General features: G+C 48.1%; 2 protein-coding genes across 4 annotated transcripts; both read right to left on the bottom strand.

The window, feature by feature from the left end:
* Positions 1-128: 128 nt before the first annotated feature.
* LOC118506143 lies at positions 129-9665 on the bottom strand. 2 transcript variants are annotated; one of them, XM_036042890.1, is made up of 11 exons: positions 8021-9665; positions 4992-5183; positions 4582-4924; positions 4258-4509; positions 3917-4051; positions 3128-3560; positions 2996-3029; positions 2272-2512; positions 2117-2200; positions 524-898; positions 129-448 (listed from the first exon to the last, which is right to left on the bottom strand). In XM_036042890.1, exons 1-11 carry the CDS (start codon positions 8938-8940, stop codon positions 233-235), a joined length of 3225 nt encoding a protein of 1074 aa, XP_035898783.1. In that variant the 5' UTR covers positions 8941-9665; the 3' UTR covers positions 129-232. The 2 variants fall into 2 exon arrangements, with proteins under 2 accessions (XP_035898783.1, XP_035898784.1); XM_036042891.1 differs by lacking the exon at positions 3917-4051 and having other exon boundaries at positions 8021-9661.
* Positions 9666-11833: 2168 nt separating this feature from the next.
* Positions 11834-17193, bottom strand: LOC118507746. Of its 2 annotated transcripts, XM_036046748.1 has the most exons (9): positions 16702-17193; positions 16216-16609; positions 15097-15201; positions 14919-15032; positions 14507-14833; positions 13801-14386; positions 13614-13745; positions 12282-13541; positions 11834-12207 (listed from the first exon to the last, which is right to left on the bottom strand). In XM_036046748.1, the coding sequence occupies exons 1-9, from the start codon at positions 16832-16834 to the stop codon at positions 11971-11973; spliced, it is 3288 nt and encodes a 1095-aa protein (XP_035902641.1). In that variant the 5' UTR covers positions 16835-17193; the 3' UTR covers positions 11834-11970. The 2 variants fall into 2 exon arrangements, with proteins under 2 accessions (XP_035902641.1, XP_035902642.1); XM_036046749.1 differs by lacking the exons at positions 16216-16609; positions 16702-17193 and adding an exon at positions 15846-16101.
* Positions 17194-17955: the final 762 nt, after the last annotated feature.

Below are 17955 nucleotides of genomic sequence, written 5' to 3'. Positions count from 1 at the left end.
TGTTGACAGAACTGTTTTGCGGCTAATTGTTAGTATCGGGTGCTGCCACGACGGTCACCCTCTGTGGAGAAAGTGACACTTTCGGAGAATCTGTGCTGTGTTGTGACCGTTGAGAGAGATCACGGGGATTTTGTTGTTGTTGCGTGAAACGTTGCATTTATTACGCTTTTTAAAAAAGCAGAGAGGTTATCGACTAAAAGACTATTCGCGTGGCTATTCGTGTTCGACTATTCTACGAGTGTTTAGCGTGTACCGCACAGTACTGCCCGTAGAACTTGTCCCGGTTGGCCGCGTTGCCGAAGTCGATCGGATGTTTCGCCTCGTTCTGCATCACGTTCAGCCGTACCTCGGACTTCTTGCTGACGCGTACGTTCGGCATCTTCCCGTCGCGTCCAAACCGATCGATAAACGCGAATCCGGTATACTTTTCCGTTTGGCGTCCAAATTCCTATCAAAAGCGGGATGAAGCACATTAAAGCATCCAGTGAGATTAGGTTCCCTCACTTACTCAAGCTACACTTACCCGCACGAAATGGAATTTAACGCACACGACCGCTCGCTCACAGAGCAGTACCCGATGGGAGCTGATCGTTTCGTTATCGTACCGCACGCGATCCGAGTACAGCACCAAACCCAGCTTGCCGGGCGATATCTTCTCGTCCATGTTAAACAGTCGATAGTTTTGGAACAGCAGCTTACGAAAGCTGGCCACCTGTACCTCGACGTAGGCCAGCTTACGGAACAGATCCTGATGTTCCATGCAGCCCGAGTTCATCTGCTCGGAGATCTGGACGACCAGCGCCTGGAAGAAGTGTTCGAGCTTGTTCCAGTGCTGTACGCACAGAAAGGTAAACTCATCCATCGTCGGTGCGACCATGCTGTCGGTGATACTGGACCGCTGTAATTAAAGTGTCCGGTGGCTTTTAATTGCAATGATTGAAAGCGACAGTAGACCAATCCAGTCTACCGGTTGCTTAATTTTTGATAGATGAGATATTGCTTGATCGATTAAGGGTTGCTTATCGGTGCACGGTAGTGGGTTAAGTGGAATCAAATTTGCTTCCGGATTACCTGTTTATTCTAACAAATCGTAGAATAAGTTCCGATTGTTTACCGATTTCGATTCTAATCAAACAAAAACGGCCCACTTAAGTAGAAGAAGTACCAGCTCAGCAGTAAATAGGAAGCTCTTTTTTTTGTTGTTGCTCGAGATTGTCAAGAATTGAGGCAAGGGCAATTGATTAGGAATTGTGGAATGGGGCACATGAGAAGTAGACTTGTGGTGCAGCTACGAGTGATTACCATATCTGTTGGGAGATTGATCACACGTCTCGGCATAGGTACCCGATAGCGAGCTTCTCAAAATACATGCTCAATAAACTCAATTATTAGGAGGGACATATTTGGAGGAACATATACCAGATGCAGGACTTACTATTCAGCTACGGATAATATAAAGACTCTGAAAGCCAATAATGGCATCTCGAGACCTTTAGAGCTTTTATTGCGAAAGAGGAAGATATATAGGAGGCAGTTACGAGATGTGTTAACCCAGTGATTACATTGCTCTGAGATTGGGACCAGGATTAAATCTAGTAAGGACTGTTTTTTCCCCGCAAGAAGAACTGTCCGACCAGTTCAGGGTAAAATAATTCAAGGATATCAGAAATCCTTAAAATGCTTGAAAAAATACTTGTTTTGCCTAAAAAATTGGAAGATCAAATCGTTCCAATGCTTGGAAATAGTCTTTTATGAAAACATCATTTACAATAAATTTTTTATATAAGAAAATGACCTATTTTGAACAAAATTAATCAATTTGAAGGACAAATAATTCGACCTATTGTATTTTACCGTAATTAGGAAGGTTAACGACCCATGGTGAACAATCCCTTTGAACTGTTATATCCACCCATGCGCTCTGTTATACAAATTTGAATTATTTTCATGGCGCGAAACATTTCATTTGAATGCATGAAACGTTTCATGAAATATTTCACACATTGTTTTTGATATGGAATTTCGAACGGAAACGGTTATTTTGAACTTAAATTCATGATTTTAAGCACATTTAAAAAAAAAAAAAAAAACAAAATTGTCCAAACAGTTTACTTACCGCTGCTTTGTGGACATTTTTAAGAATTTCCGCCGCCGGTTTGAACAGACGAATGTACTCATGGTGTACATCGAGCGCTCCATCCTGAAAAAGCATGTGTAAATATTTATTCTGGTTGTTCGCTTTGATTTCTCCCACCACTAGCTGTCGCTCACCTTCAAGTACCCGATGAACATCTCACACACCTCGTCGATACCCGTATCCGGCCGCGACAGGTCCTCGTACAACCGTTTGGCATGGAAATGCAGGATCCGATCATAGACGCGCATAAAGTCAGCTAACCGTGATGCCAGCTCGTCCGGCAGCTCGTTGAAGTAGTACCGCCGGTTGGCGGCCAGTATTCTGCAAAAGTTCTTCTGCATGGTAGCAAACTGTGCGCACGGTTTATCGGTGCTCCTGTAGGGGAAGATGCTTAGGCTGTGTTAGGAGATGGTTCCCTTCCGTCGAATATGCCTGACCAGCACCAAAACGAAGATTGTACCTTGAAGCACCAATAAGTTTACCACTCCTCCAGGGAACGGAACTCATCACCAGATGCGCAAGCGCGAGATGCGTAAACAAATGGGGAAGAAAAAAGGGACACGCAACGGACGAAACAAACATAGCGAACGGTGAACTGTACGTCCCAATTACACACAATCGTCCCCGTTTTCCAATTGATAGCACACTAATTTTATTATCAGACCACACACAGGGGCACACCTTGGCTGGAAATGAGTCGGGCGTCGCTTACCAGCTAACAAGTCGGTCGGAGATACATATGTACAGAGATGGGTGGTAGGTATGGGAGGGAAGGACACTTAGGACGAGCACATACAGTACAGCGGTCTCCCGATAATGCCGAAGCCACATAGATACCACCTCTACAAGCTAACGTACCAGGTGGTCTGTGAGGTGGATTCGTAACTTTCTCCTGAAAAAAAAAAAAACAAGAAACACACAAAAAGAATAATTAATCCTCACGTCCTCCCTGTTTTCCCTTGCAGGAACTCATCGGGACTTTACACTTACGCATACTACTGGCAGCACTGTTGTTGGACATCATGCTAGCGACGCTGCGCCGGTTAATCGTCATCACGCTCGGTATCCGGGGCCGCACCAGCGTATTGATCCGATCGCGCTCGTTCACCGCAAACTCGCGCATCATCTTCTCCACGTGCGTGGACAAACGCTGCGCCTCGTTCATGTCACCGCAGGTCACCTCAATCTCCTGGATGCCGCGCTTCCTCGCGTAAAGGTACACCTTGTTGCGGTTTTCGTTGTGGATACCGATTTCCGACTCATCGTACCGGCCCCGGTACTCGAGGTGGGTTTTTACCTTTTCCGTGTAGATGGCGCTTCGCTCGAACAGGAACAGCTTCGCCGGGTAGCGCCTTCGGTGATCCCAGTCGTAAACGTCCACCTCGAACATCTTCCGGAACTTGCCCTGGCTGAACAGGTTAATCTGGAAGGAGCAAAGGTAAGCCCGGTATAAGACATTAGCCGGGTAGTAAGACATGGCGGATGAGTCTTTCGCCCCAAATATGTGTTGGAATTCTGTACACCTGGTTAGTGTGTGTGTGAGTCTGTGTCCTCTGGAAAAAAACCAAAAACCTGTAACCCCTGTCAAGAGTTTAACTATGGTTAGTGTCCAACACCGTCCGCCACCACGAAGAAAAAACCTTCTTCCCTCTGATCTTGCATGCTGAGTGTTAGTTTTGTGAATCTTAAAGTGTATTCGAGGGTAAAGCGTCTAGGGAAGATGCCCCTTATTCAGTAGACACTAGTGCACCCAAATGTTTGCTCCTGTTCCTCACTCACGGGTTCTCGTTTGGCCGGATTGTGATCCTGTTCGGGGCGTAGTATCAACACCATCGGTGCATGTAGCGGACTGCTGAAGAGATCGGATATCGCAAGACATTGGTTCATGAGCTCCTGCCGCACACTGTTGGGACCCTGAGTTGTATACAATCGAGGTAAATTCGTGCCAATTTCACACACACACACGCAACCACGCTCACACAGTAATTTGGTTTGGGTGATGATTTTTTTGCAGATAAAAGATAAAGGTTGACACACTAGTCTTCACACGCAAAGAAACGCTGGAAACAGGTTGGACTGGCATTCTGTGTGTAGAGCACCGTCGCACGTGTCATACGCACCTCGTAGCACTCTTGGATGTCGTTGATGCTCATCGCCTCGTTTACGATGTCGATGAAGCGTTCGAGACGCTTTTCCGCCTTGCAGAGGATGCCGATCTCGTCCTTGACCGAATCGAGTAGCGTGTCCTCCATCTGCTTCAGGATCTCCTTGTTAATCTCGGCCAGCAGCAGTTTGTAGCGGGGCAGTCGTTGGATCGGCTGCAGCAGGAAGCTGTTCAGGCCGAGCTTATCGTCCACTTCCTGCTGACGGCGCTGCGGAACGATCAGAAGAATCACGTTTAAGATTTCGTATTTTAAAGGGGGTGGGGTAAGTGATGTACGTACCTGGAAGTAGTCCAAGTTCCGGTTGCATATCCGCTCCGACTTTGGACGATTGAGCGCGAACATGATGTAGCAGTAGAACTTGTCATTCTCCAGGAACCAGATGAACGTTTCCGCTATTCCGGCAATGCTCGCCCGATTGCTCTCCAGCATCGGCAGGAACTGGTTCTGGTGCAGGTTGTGGATCTTCTCGATGTTGCCGAAGATGTGATACTTTTGCCCACGGAGCGCCGGTGGCATATCCTTCCCGGTCATAATGCTGACGTAGTTCTCGATACCGCGCGCAAGGGTTTGTACGTAGTTTGCCTCGTTAGCTAACAGCTCCTGTAGAATGCTTGTTACGCGACTGTTTGGTGGGGAATGATATGGTCAGTAGCTTACACTCGCAAGTACCAAGGGCACCCGATACTTACGCCGTCTTGAGGGAACTGTTCGAGTCGGGTCGCACCGCAAACGGTTCCCCATCTTCCGAGTCACTGTCGAACGAGCTGCTGCTAAACTCGTCGTGCTCTTCGTAGTGTGGCGTACCGCGATCGATCACCGGTACGTGCATGTTGAGCGCTTCGGAAATCTCTGGCGCTGCTCCTTCGCCAAATTCGCCCTCACTGCAAAGCGGTAAAGCACATTTAGGTCCGTGCCGTTTTGTTTCGTTTCCAGTTCGTTTGGCAGTTTAGTCGATGACACGCGAGTCGATAAGGGATTGAAAGGGGATTTTCCCCGCGCACTGTTAACGCGGCTGGTAAACATGAGCTCAATTCCGAAAATAAAACACGTTGTGATAGTTTTTGTTTCCTCTCCTCTGTACAATCGGTCCGTTATCGGTGGACAAAAGCAGCGAGTAGTTGAATTTGTTGTGAGTGCTTGAGCGCCGGATTTAAGGTACGCGATGGGACAGCACTACCAATTATGCGAGCATGATAAGGGGAAAGGGCCAGAGCGTAATTTTTTTATGGCTAATTTTATTTCAATTTCCATTCTATTCGAGCCTGCCTCAACTGCTCCCTGAGGAGTGGTTCTATTTTTGCTGTGTCGGACATCGGCAATGAAAAAAAAAAAAGGCGGCGTAAGCACTACTCGCGTACACGATTCGATGACTCAGTCAGTTCGCATGGGTTCAAGTTCTTCCGCACTGTCCGCGAAGTGGCGGAGGTGCGTGCTTTCGCGCCGGAATCGCGATGCGCAAACCCATTTGATTCCACTTTGATCGTTTGACCTCGTGAGCCCGGTGTCTCGCGCACATCAAATGTGATTTCTTTGTGGTGCCTTGCCCCATCGGGCCAATCGAGTCAGTGAGAGTTAAATTTCCGAGAAACGGGCACTACCGAGCATGCATTATTCATGCTGCTGCTGCTGGCGCTGATAGAACGTATTACGACAATTGCATAACTGCTGCAAGTCTGTTCGGGGACTGTTCTCCAGTTTTGCCACTCCGTCTCTCTCTTCCTCTTTCTTGCCTTGTGTCGAGACCGGGAGTACACTTAAAGAGTAGTGGGAGGTGTACGATCGTCCATGGCTGTATACTTCCGCCGACCGGCAGCAGTATGTTTTGATGGATGTTACAATTTTTAATGCCTTTCACAGCTGAAGCTGGTTTGTGGCAGTAGCAATATGGCAAATGAATTGTTCAGAAAACGTTCTACCCAATGCCATGTCGCTTAGAATGCTTATGGCTTTGAAGGATGGAGTTATATTAGTAAGGCAAGTTAGGAGAAATATTATTTTACTGACACATTGTTAACAGTAGCTTCTGCCAATTGGAGTATCCACTACACATTTTCAGGTTTCTTCTTTGGCCAAACGACCTCTTAGTAGGTCATGCTTACCAATTCTGGCCTACTAGATTACATGATACTACGTAGTTGGATAGTCCGTCCTCACTACAGGGGATGAAGACCGGCGCCATTGTTGCCTCTACCATGCTTATAAGTGAAACTTTTTTCTTATATAAATTGCCTAGTTCTTGGAACTGTATCAATCACACTTGTATAGACATTGTATCGGTAGGCTGCAATTTTACCACTAGCAAACACAGGAAAAGCAACAATTAAATCAATTTGTGACTAAAAGCTATCTGACAACGGCAAGAAAATTCGTTAAAAATGAGGTTTGCGTGACAAATCTATTTGTTTTATCTGTTTACTAAGTTGACTTTTAGCTGTCTGCTAAGAAGAACTATACTATAATTTGCTAGATCAGATATCAAATGTCTAATGGACCTTGTCTGCTATGTCCTTCTTTTTCTTTCTTGGCACTACAACCTCGAGAGGTCTCGGCCTGCCATTTCTTGCTTTCTGTGACTGAGTTTTACCCGTAGCAAAGTAGTCACAGCCCTACGTACGGGGAGGCGATCTGGATGGGAATTGAACACCGGTCCTGCCGTGTGAAGACCAGCGCCGTTATCGCCTGGGCCACCGGACCGCCCTGTGTGCTATGTTCAAGACTTGTGATTTTACGGTCCTGTGTAATGCCAACTATAATTAGTGCGGCTTGACCCTAACTGGTCTAGTAGGGTTGATCTAAGTAGGCTGTGGAGCCCAAATAGGTTAAACCCTTCTAAGTCTCTCAACTTTCTAGTTTCAGTTATAAACCAGTTTTTGTCCTATGCGCCTATAAGTATGCAATTTATATTTGAAACCAGTTAGAACCCATCAACTATATCCGGACTTGTGGAAGATCTTAAAGAGAGGCCTCTGAGGTCTAAGTTATTCTATAAAATAGTTAAAGGTTGTAAAGGAAAATAGTGAGAAGTAGAGCCTTCAACGATCGGAGGTGATCTTCCCAAATGTTAACTAGCGGTTTCAACAAACATATTGAAGTATCATTCAAAGCACATGCGAAGATTCTTTACTAATACTAAAGTGTGTAGTGGAGTAATGGGTACAAAACACACACCTGTGTTAACGATACGTTCAGAAACACGACTATGAGTCACAATTGTCATTTTAACCTCATCAACCAGAAGGCCACCGAAATGATCACAGTTGGATACAGCTGTTCGTTCAGCAGCACGCTACAGTCGGCATCGCTCCCTGTCAAGTACTGCTTATCGAAGAAGCTACAAGTCTAATATTTATTTTATCCTCCTTCACAGTGCGGAGCCTTCTTCGGCGAACACGAAAACCGACTCTCGAAGGCTAAAAACTAACGTCCACGGAAGGGTCTGTACCTTGGAACGCTTCGAACCAAATCGAACGCCCTTGCTATACCTAAACCAAGAAAAACCCAGACCTCATGTGTCGCTGATTACTTTGTAGATCTGCGACCCCGATACGAGGCGATGATCGTTAGAACCGGGCGTAAGATAAGCGTGTTATCAGATTTTTGAGCGTATTTTTTTCGGTCTCATTATGATGTATGGTGTAGTTGTGTTTGTGTGGTTTATCACCCTTAACCCCTCCGACAGGGGGTGGATGAATGGGAGGGTGGGTGAAAGTGAACATACCTTCCCTTCCGCTCGGGTTTTCCGCTCTCCGTCTCCTCGTCCTCCTCCTCGTCGCTGGTATCGAACTCATCGTCATCGTCGATGTAGTCGTAGTACTGCTGTTCACCACCACCACCACCACTATCCAGCTTATCACCCTGCTCGCTGGTGTAGCTGAGCACTCGGGGTCCACCAACAACACCACCACCACTTTCCTCCCCCATCGGTTGCGTCGTTCGCCGACGTCGACTAAGCCTTTTCTTGCCCACCCCACTGACCGCACGCGCGCCACCACTCATCCGCACGCTCCGCGCCATAACACGATCTTCCGCACTGGCCTCCAAATTGGGCATCCGCGAGCGCGCCATCACTGGCAGCGGAGCTAATGCGTCTTGTGCAATTTCCGCATCGTTCGAAACGTCACTCGCGGGGCAATTTTCACTTTCCACCGTGCCGCGCACAACTTCAACACTTTCCACGCTCGGTAGCACTACTGCTGGAGGTGTGGGGGGCGCAGCGTTACCCCCTGCTTCGGTCACTTCCGGTGTGGTTGGTTCCTCGGTTACCTGCTGCAGGTCCCAGTGCGCCCGTGACGATCCTACCGCGCCCGTGGACATTGTGCACTGCTCCTGACGTTCCTGTTCGTGGCGCAGTTCGTCGTGCGACAGGTTCTCGAACAGTTGCGTTAGCCGTCGGACGTGCGACGTCGCACCATTACCACCCTTCGGACGACGGACCGGGGCGGGTGGATTGGCGGGGTTGACGGGGGTGATCAGCGCAGGGTCCTCCAGCGAGATACCGCTGTCACACGAAATGCGATCGGCAGCAGGTTTCAAGTGCGTCTGCCTCTTCGGCCGGGCGAATGACTGATGGATCGCCTCCTCAACGTCGTCGTCGTTGAGGTTCGTGATGCCACCACCACCATTACCATGGCCGTACATGCTGTTGTTTTCCCACCCACCCACTGGCGGGCTTGATATCTTGCGCAAACGGAGTCGTGTGTGAGCGAAGTACGGTTGGCTCGGCCGTTTGCCAACTCACTGCTCACGATCGCGCGAAGATGATCGAGTGCTGAATGGAAACGATGGATGGGCAGATGCGTTGGGCAGGCGAGCTCCGTTTCTACTGAGACTATGGGTCGAGGAGTTTTTATCGGGCCCGGGGCGCGTACACACACACACACACACACACAGAGGCAGTATGTTTTTCCTCTTTATTTGCGCTATCTATCACAGTTATCGTCGTGTTTTCGCGCATCCACTTACACTGGCGAGCGCGTAACCCCGCCACCAACACAACTGTCTCGCACGAACGCCAACACCAAGTTGCTGCCCGAGTGAAAAAGATGATGATGACTGTTTTCTCTCCCCCTGCTCTTTGCCGTACGCGGAAATTTAAACTTCACAGCACAGCAAGAAGCTCGATAATGGGTGCAGTGATTGGTGGGAGCGAACACTTCCAGCCTGAAGCCCACAACACACCAAACAAACTATCGGCTCGGTTCGGATCAACACTCCCTGGTCTGCTTCTCCCCGTGCAAAGAGATGCCGGTTTTCCTTCAGAATTTCCCTCCCCTCACGACACGTGTTTGCCCAGGCCACGAAAAACTGGACCGCCACTCGTAATCAGTGAACAGATACTGCACTCAGCGGTAGCGCGACACACTGGACACGGTGCGGAATTCCGTGACTCAGTTGAATGGCCGCGGTGTGTTCGTGCTTCCACACCCGTACCTAACGGTGTGTTGGTACCGATAAGGGGGTTGAGTGTTGTGGGTTTTTGTTGGGACAGCGAGACAGTTTTTCTTTCTGTCGATTCTCCCCCCACATTGATTTGTACACGCAGTCCGCGACGGTCGAACAGGTGTGTGGAAGTTAAGTCGATCGTTATCAGAGGCGCTGTGTGTGCGTAGTTGTCTCTGTGTGGAGCCACGGTATTATTGTCCCGAGTGCTGGAAGATAACACGATGCGGGTGATGTTGATGTTACCAACTCACAATCAAATAGGTGATCGATGCGATCGGTGAAATGCGTCTGTGGGAAGTGGAATTTGATGACACTGAGATTATAGTAGGAAGAGGCTTTATTCTTAGATCTCATGACTCACGGCTATTTGGGATGGAGGCGCCTCTTTTGTGATTGCCGTACTATTGTTATCACAGAGTAAACTTGAGGGAGAAACAGCGATCAAGCTCTTGCTGCTAGTGTGTGCTGATGTGAGTGAGTTTTATACTCGAAAGCCATTAAATCTTCTTCTTCTTCTTTGGCCTAATGACCTCTTAGGTTAAGCCTGCCATTTCAGGCTTACTACTCTTATTGATACCACGTAGTTGGATAGTCAGTCCTCACTATGGGGGAACGATACGGATGGAATTTGAACCCCGGTCCTGCCGTATGAAGAACGGCGCCGTTGTCGCCTCTAGCACTAGACTGCCATGTAATATGTTTTTTAAATCATTGTAACTAACGGGATATATTTTCTATTGAGTGAAAGTATAATTTTGATGAATGTTCCAAAAATATGATCTAGTTGAATTTTTTAACAACAAAAAATGCCATGCCTTATTGCTGGGATATGCTTAAGCAACGGTCATTTCACATTTATTAGAATTATCAAAGCGTTTTGAATTCTTATTAGACTTCCAAGAGTCGGTTATACTATTAATAGGAAGTTTCTTTCATTTTATTTCCCTTATTTGAAGAATTAGAATTATCGTGCAATATCAATACAGCTATCAATGGGTTTCGTAAACGAAGAAGTGTTGTACTACTCAAGATTCTTTCTACTTCTTACTCACCGAATTTTATTTTATGCAAGCCAATTAACGAACTATTGGATTGTATATAAATCATATTGTAAAAACAAGGAACAAGTTTTGCCCATCATAATCTATTTGTTTCATTACAAGAACAAGCAGATTCCGATAGCGAAAGCATAATCTAAATATTGTTTGCCTCAATGCCGTAGCTGACTGGGCGTAGTTGTAGCATTTGATAAATAAAATGGCCAACCACGAACCTTTTTATGCACGACCCTTACACTCATTATTATGGTGGCACCAACACTTCTATAAAATTGAACATCAAAAATGATGTGTTTATAAATCAAAAATTGATTACTTTTGGACTGCGGGATGATGAAATTGCTTATAAAAAAATATATTATTGAAATTCATATTATTTTTGAATATTTAAAATATTCTCTTATTTTACGTAAAATTAAATAAATTTGAAAAAAATAATCTACAAATTTAAAATAGCCAATGCATAGTTAGTATCGAACATATCGTTACAGCTCACGGCTCGGGACATACGTTACTCCACGCAATGATAACACACTCGCATATCCATTTCGATCAACTTCTTCCCAACTTCATGTACCCTTGACCGACACATTACCACTTGATGTCGTGGTTCCGCTTTGGTCGAGTTTTCCCAACTCTTTCATTCGCCATACACAACCAGCAACATATGCGTCTGTGTGCTAAACAACGCGATCAACATTGCATGCTCTTTCCATGTGTTTGTGTGTGCGTGTAAAAACTGATTGCTTTCCCAGATCGTGGCAGGTGGTGGGCTGCTTTTCCTCCACCAAACACGTCGCGTTATCACGCCGATAGATAACGCCAGTTTGGCAGTGCTGACCGACCTGGTGGTACCGTACCGTATCGATACGGATGATTCAGCGCGACCTTAATACTTTTCGAAACAATTGTGTGATATCAGCAGGTTTGCAGGCGATACGGGTATAACATTCCTGAAACGGTGCCCTTCCCCTCCCCGTCCCCTTCACCCCAACACCGCCGTTGTGGGCAAACCTTGGAATCCCCGCGAATTTAGTCGGAAGGAATAATTTATTGCTGACTATCGGTTACATCACCATGCGGCGTTTGCCGTCCACTCGCACACTCTAGTATCACGGGTCCCGTGTGTCGCGGGTCCTGCAGCAACTGGACCCTCACGGCGTCCTGCTCAGGTAACGTAGAAAAATGATCTTCGTTTCTCGCGCTCCTTCTGCTTCATCTGTGCCGACAGCGTGTTGTACTGTTCGACCGTGAGGTAGCGCAGGTTGCGCGACGGAAAGATGAGCGTCGTTTTCCGATTGTCCAGATAGACGTACCAGACGGTGCCGGTGCGCTTGCTCGTCCGGGCCGACAGTTTCGTGTAGGGACAGTAGAACGTGACACTGCTGTACGTTTCGACCTTATGCTGTGGAAGCGGTCAGAATAGAATGCTTAAGAATTGTTTTGTTCCACTCCTTCGCTAACCTGCTCCTCGCTTACCTGTTCAGCGTTGATCTTCATGCACAAGAGTCCAGTTTTCGTGAGCAGTAAGCGAAACAGTGCGTACGATCCTTCCAGCTTTACGATCTCGGAGTGTTTAACCAGCCCGATCTCGTTGAGAAACTGCACGTCCATTATCAGCTGCCGTATTTGATAGTTCTCGTTCACCCGACGCTGAATAAGCGCCATCTGCTCATGCACATACCGCAGCTCAGCGTGCTTAACCCCGGAATGATCTGTCCGGTCCTCCTCTTGCTGGTTCCAGATAACGCTCAGAAACTGATGGCACCGGTTGATGTACTTGATTGGCAGGTAGAGAAAGGCATCGATCGTAAGGGACGTCCCCGAGCCAGCTGTACCCGGCTTCGACTGACTGTTGGAGTGGTACTGCTCGAAACTCATCAGCATCGATTCGACCGTCTTCGTGTGCTCCACGTACCGGAGAAACACATCGAACTCACCGCGCCGTAAGCAGTCCTGAAACACACTGCAAAAGTACTGCAGATCACTGTCACAGCTGAGCCGTTCGTACTCCTGCTCAAACAGCCGCTGATTGATGGCACGCTGCATCGACAGCATCTCGTCCAGTATCTCCACCATCTCCTCCAGCTGGCCAGCAACATCCTCGGGCAGTGTGCGGATGTACAGATTCGTACACTCGTCCAGCGCACGCTCAAAGTTTTGCTGAAAGTGAAGCATCGTTTCGATCGAACCACACTCGGACAGGACGCTTCCGGTGCGCTGGGCGGCACCGGCTTCATCCTCCTCAGGAATTCCACCATTCGCCGGACCACTGAACACACTGAAGAAGCTGGAATCGCTGGCCGTGCTGGAGATGCTGCTACGGAAGCTAGAATTTCGACAGGAAAATGTGTCCCGCACTGCCGCCAACGTCTCGCTGCCACAATCGATCGCGAAGCTCTCCCGCTGATCCCGTCGATCGATGATCGTTTTGATGGCCATCATTATGTCCGGGAGGTGCGTTTTGCCCGGGTTCTGTATGTTAATCTTCACCTCAATGTCGAGCCGCTCGTGGCGACGGGAAGAAAGCTTCAAGATCTGTCGATTGGCAAAGTCAAACTCGATCTCCTGATGGGTGTAGTGGCCCCGGTACATGAGTGACTTAAGTTCGAGCTGCTCGGCATAGATCACGCAACGCTCGAAGACGAACAGGCGGCCCTGGTACTGTCGCTTGAGTCGCAGATCGTGAATGAACACGGGGAACGCACTGCGGAACTTGCCCTGGTGAAGAATGTTGATCTGGAAGAGAAGAACGGGAACACATGAGGCGAAACGATCCACGGTATGCATGTGTGAGATTCAGAAACTTACGGGCTTATTGCGATCAACATGCTCGTTGTCCTTAGGATACAGGAACAGCACTTGATTGTCGTGGTTCTGATTCTTAAGCACAATGGCCGGCTTGGGAACACCGAAACCCAGCTCCACCTCGTCGTCTTCTGCCTGTAATTCAAGCAAGCCTTATTAACTGCTCCTCGGTAGCACCTCAATGTCTCACCATTTCGCACTGCAGTATATCGTTGATCGTGACCGACTCGTTCATGATCCCTATCAGCGTCTGGAGCCGTTTCTCCGCCACGCAAACCTTGTGCAGCTGGGTGTTCCGACTGATTGCGCCCGGCTTCTTGACCAGCTGCTTGAACAGGCTGGTCAGCAGCAGCTGATACCGGGGCAGCCGCTGTATCGGCTGCAGTATCAAACTCTTCACGCCCAGCTTATCGCCGTGCAGCTGCTGATGCGCGCGGAAAAACTCGATATGCTGCTCGCACAGCCGCTGCGACTTCGGGTGATACATCGAGTACAGGATGTACCCGTAGAAGCTTTCGTTGTCGAGAAAGTGTACGAACGCGTCGGCAATGTGCTCCACATCGTTGCCCGCCGTCAGCAGCTTCGGCAGGAAGATGTTCCGGTGGAAGCGGTAGATGTACTGCAGGTTCCCGAACAGGTGATACTTCTTCCCGCTCAGCTCCGGTGGCGTTCGGTCGTTAAACACACCGTCGATGTAGGTGGCGATACCTTTCTCGAGCGTGTTGATATAGTTCCGCTCCGTGTCGAGCAGCTCTTCGATGAGGAACGAGATTTTGCTGCAATTCGAAAGCGAAATCAATACGTTTATCGAGCGTGATAACGGTGCTGTTGGGGTTTTTTGCTGATAGTGCTGCCACACGAACGCGTGGAAACGTGTGAGTTGAGCAATACGTTACATGTCAATATCACTTGGGTGAAGATGCGGTTCCGGTGATTCCAGTGGGCTGTCTCGGAACACGACGCCCTCGTCGAGTGAATCCTCGGACGGGGTGGTGCGTGGTTCGGTAAACGCTTGTATGCGAGCATCCTCAAACACGCCGTCGGAATCGTACGATGTGCGGGAGGAATGGGACTGGACATCATCTTCGTCTTCGCTCACGTTTGTCAAATCGTAACCGTGAAGTATCCGATGCAGGTCGGTAGGTGTGAAGCGTAGTGAGATGATGGTGTTCGACGCTTCGGCTGGTTGGTAGAACTCGTCGAATGGTGTTGTTTCGAAATCACTGAAATAGGAGAATTCGTCGAGACTTCATTAATATCTTGCTTTAAACGTAAACAATGACAGAAGAAAAGTGTCTCAGAACTTACGGACTGTAAGAGTTTAGATGTTTGACATTTTCTTCGGAGAGCCGCAGGTAGATGAACTCGTTCCACGTGTCGCACACGTTCTCCACGTCCGGTAGAGAATCTTTTTCAAAGTCACTAGAATTTGGAGAACAGGTTTAGTCTATGGACAGCAAGACATTTCACCGTTGTCACCACTTACGAACAGATGCTCCACCGGCCAGAATCTTCCCGATCGATGGTAGGCGTGCCCGGTGCAGTTTTCATGCTACGCTCGTTCCCGTTCGCTATCTCCCCGCTCGGCAATCTGCAATCGAAGAGCACACACTTAGGATCTACGTGTCGTCGGTGTATTTCGCTTTGTTTTGTTGCTGCTTGTGTAATCCCCGATTGGCGCATTCCTCTTCCACGATAAGCAACCCTCAAATCAATGCGACACCCAATGCTGCCGGAACTAGACATTGGGTCTAAAAATGGAGGCACGCGTGTTAGCTTTTTTGCTTCTGTGTTCTCGATCGTACTCGATCAATTTCAGTAGCTGGCAGGTGGTTCCTGGGCTGGCTCATAGAGGGGCGTCCTGCGCGTTTGTCCAGCTCATGTAAACTTCCGGAGTTGGAGCGTTTGAGTGATTGCTTTATTTTGGAACAGGCGCGAACACACCTTTTTTTGCCGTGGCTCAGCGGTTCCGTCAGTGACTTATGCCTGTGACGCACACGAAATGGATTGTTTGGCGTATTTCAAGAGTCATTTAGGATGTGACGCGTACTTTGTCCCTTGCTCGTTCTTGTGAGAATAGCAGAGTTCACTAATTGCCATTTACTTGCGAGATGGCAAGTTACTTTTGACCGGTAACTTTAAGGTTCTTGGGCAAGTTATTGCTAATAGATCTTCACGTAGTATCTTCACCATGTCTCAAGACTATCACCAATGTTCTTAATTAATATCACTTACAGCTCACAACGATCGGGACCCATTTTGTACCGCACCAAAAACACCTCTGTATCCCGTGGGACATTCCACGAGTTCATTAAACCGGTCCGAGACCTTCGCGACATTCACGGCCACAGGTATTCCACTATTTCACTATCAACGCCTGATTAAGTAATAATAAAACAACGTTTTCTAGTCCAGAACTACCGCTCATCGAACCTAATCAGCTGGCAGGGAAGTTATAGTACGGAGTTCGGCTGTTGCAAACCGAATTGGTTGAAGTTTGCCAACCAATCGACGCTTAAATGTAGTTCAGCTGTATCTGTACCTGTTCCCGCGTAGTACCCACGGACGTCCCCGGCATGTGCACCATAATAAACAGTTCCCTTACCGTTGGCTAAAGTCGCCACTATCTGCGCTTATCTTATCGCGCCCGATAACGCCCTGCTGGATGTCGTCGCCGCCGCCTCCAACGTGCTCGTTGTGGTCATCCTCGTCCGTAGCCACACTGGAGCTAAGCGAGACGGCAGAAGCCGTACCGTTGGACGTTAGGTTGGATCGTTTATCCGGCGATAGGTGCACCATGTACCAGGAGCGTGCCGTCGAAGTGGTGGGAGCTTCGGCCGAAGTAGACGCACTACCAGCAGCACCAGATTCATCCGCAAGACGCTTCTCCTTCCGGAGCCGTCCAGAAAATCGACCACCGAAATTGCGCTCCAACGTTTCCGCTGCACGGGTTTCTATTTTACTCACCAGATGGCGTACACTGATCTTCCGAAGGCTATCTGTGGAGGAGATAGAGGAAAAAAAACGTTAAGGCGTAATGTTATCGAAGTTCGCAAAAGGTGAGCAAAAATCTGCACCACTCGACATTGACCTCTTTTGCGTGTTGTTCTCACAGGTGGGGACGGTTCCGGCAGAATCTCGATATCCATCTGGGATGCTGCGCTGTTGCCACTGTGTTCGACGAATCCTAGCAACCCGCTAATTGTGCTGTACCGTGCACTCATGTTTGGTTCTGACGTCCCGTGTCACTTTGTAACCCCCCTCCCCCGTTACAAGGCACACAACAACTACGCCGAACGAACTTGGGGCGGAGATGTCCGCCCGTACAGTAGCCCGTCTTCTCACACTCACGGTAAAACGATATCTGAGTTGGCGCTTGCCGCTGACGGGTATGTAAAGGTGCGTGTAGGTTTTGCGATACGATCCACCTAGAGCGATAGCGGTGGCCAAATTGTTGCCGGGCCTCGAAATTGTTATCATTTACCAACTCTGGCATCAAGATCCTTGGTGGCGAGAAGAGGCAACAGTACTCTGAACTACTCTGCCTGTTTTCCTCATGTGTGGACGCCTACAGTAACGTATTCGCTGATATCTTATTTTATCGTAGTGTCGTAGCTGCTGCTTGATAAGATGGTACCACTTTGAACAAAAAATTCTCCACAATACTTTGATAGCGTTATGGGTGTTGGGGGTGTTTTAAAAATTGCGAGGGGTAGCGAATTGCAGCATGAATGCACAACACAACCAGCGACTCATTGCTGTAATGCGTGGTTGTAAGCCGTGAGTAATAACTACTGCAACTGTTCGTGGGACATGGGAAGGCAGCTAATTTCAATTGTTTCCTGTGTTCGCGATAGGTCTTATAAGAAGGTAGTAGGGGTGTTAACTAGACCTAATTGCTCCGTCATACTCATTGTTGTATGATAAGAGACGGGAATAATAAGGCAGCTTCTCATCGCCCTTTGGTAGTGAGCTAGTGGAAAAAGGTCGCCGCTTCAGCTACTGCTCAATAGATGGCGCCACAACAAATCACTTCAAATTTGTATTCCAAGTTCAAGTTTGAATTGAGATAAAAATGTTTGTACACAGGCTTAGCTTTTTTGCTGTTAATTTAATCTGTCTGTATGTGTGTGCCTGTCTGTATGTGTGTGTGTGTAGCTGCTTTGTGTACTATTAATTTGGAACGCAAATAGGATCGTACAGCCAGATAAGCTGTATCACGGGGAATAACCACACACCACACTGGTTTTCTTTGCGATGCCTTGTCCACTCTTGGGGCGAGATAAGTAAATTCTGGCATAATCATAGCAACACAATTAGCTCCAATGCATGCGTACTATTGCGT

The sequence above is a fragment of the Anopheles stephensi genome, chromosome 2, assembly GCF_013141755.1.
Source record: "Anopheles stephensi strain Indian chromosome 2, UCI_ANSTEP_V1.0, whole genome shotgun sequence".
Taxonomy (NCBI): Eukaryota; Metazoa; Arthropoda; class Insecta; order Diptera; family Culicidae; genus Anopheles; species Anopheles stephensi.
Note: the sequence above shows the minus strand (reverse complement) of the source record. Positions and strands in the feature narration are given on the sequence as shown.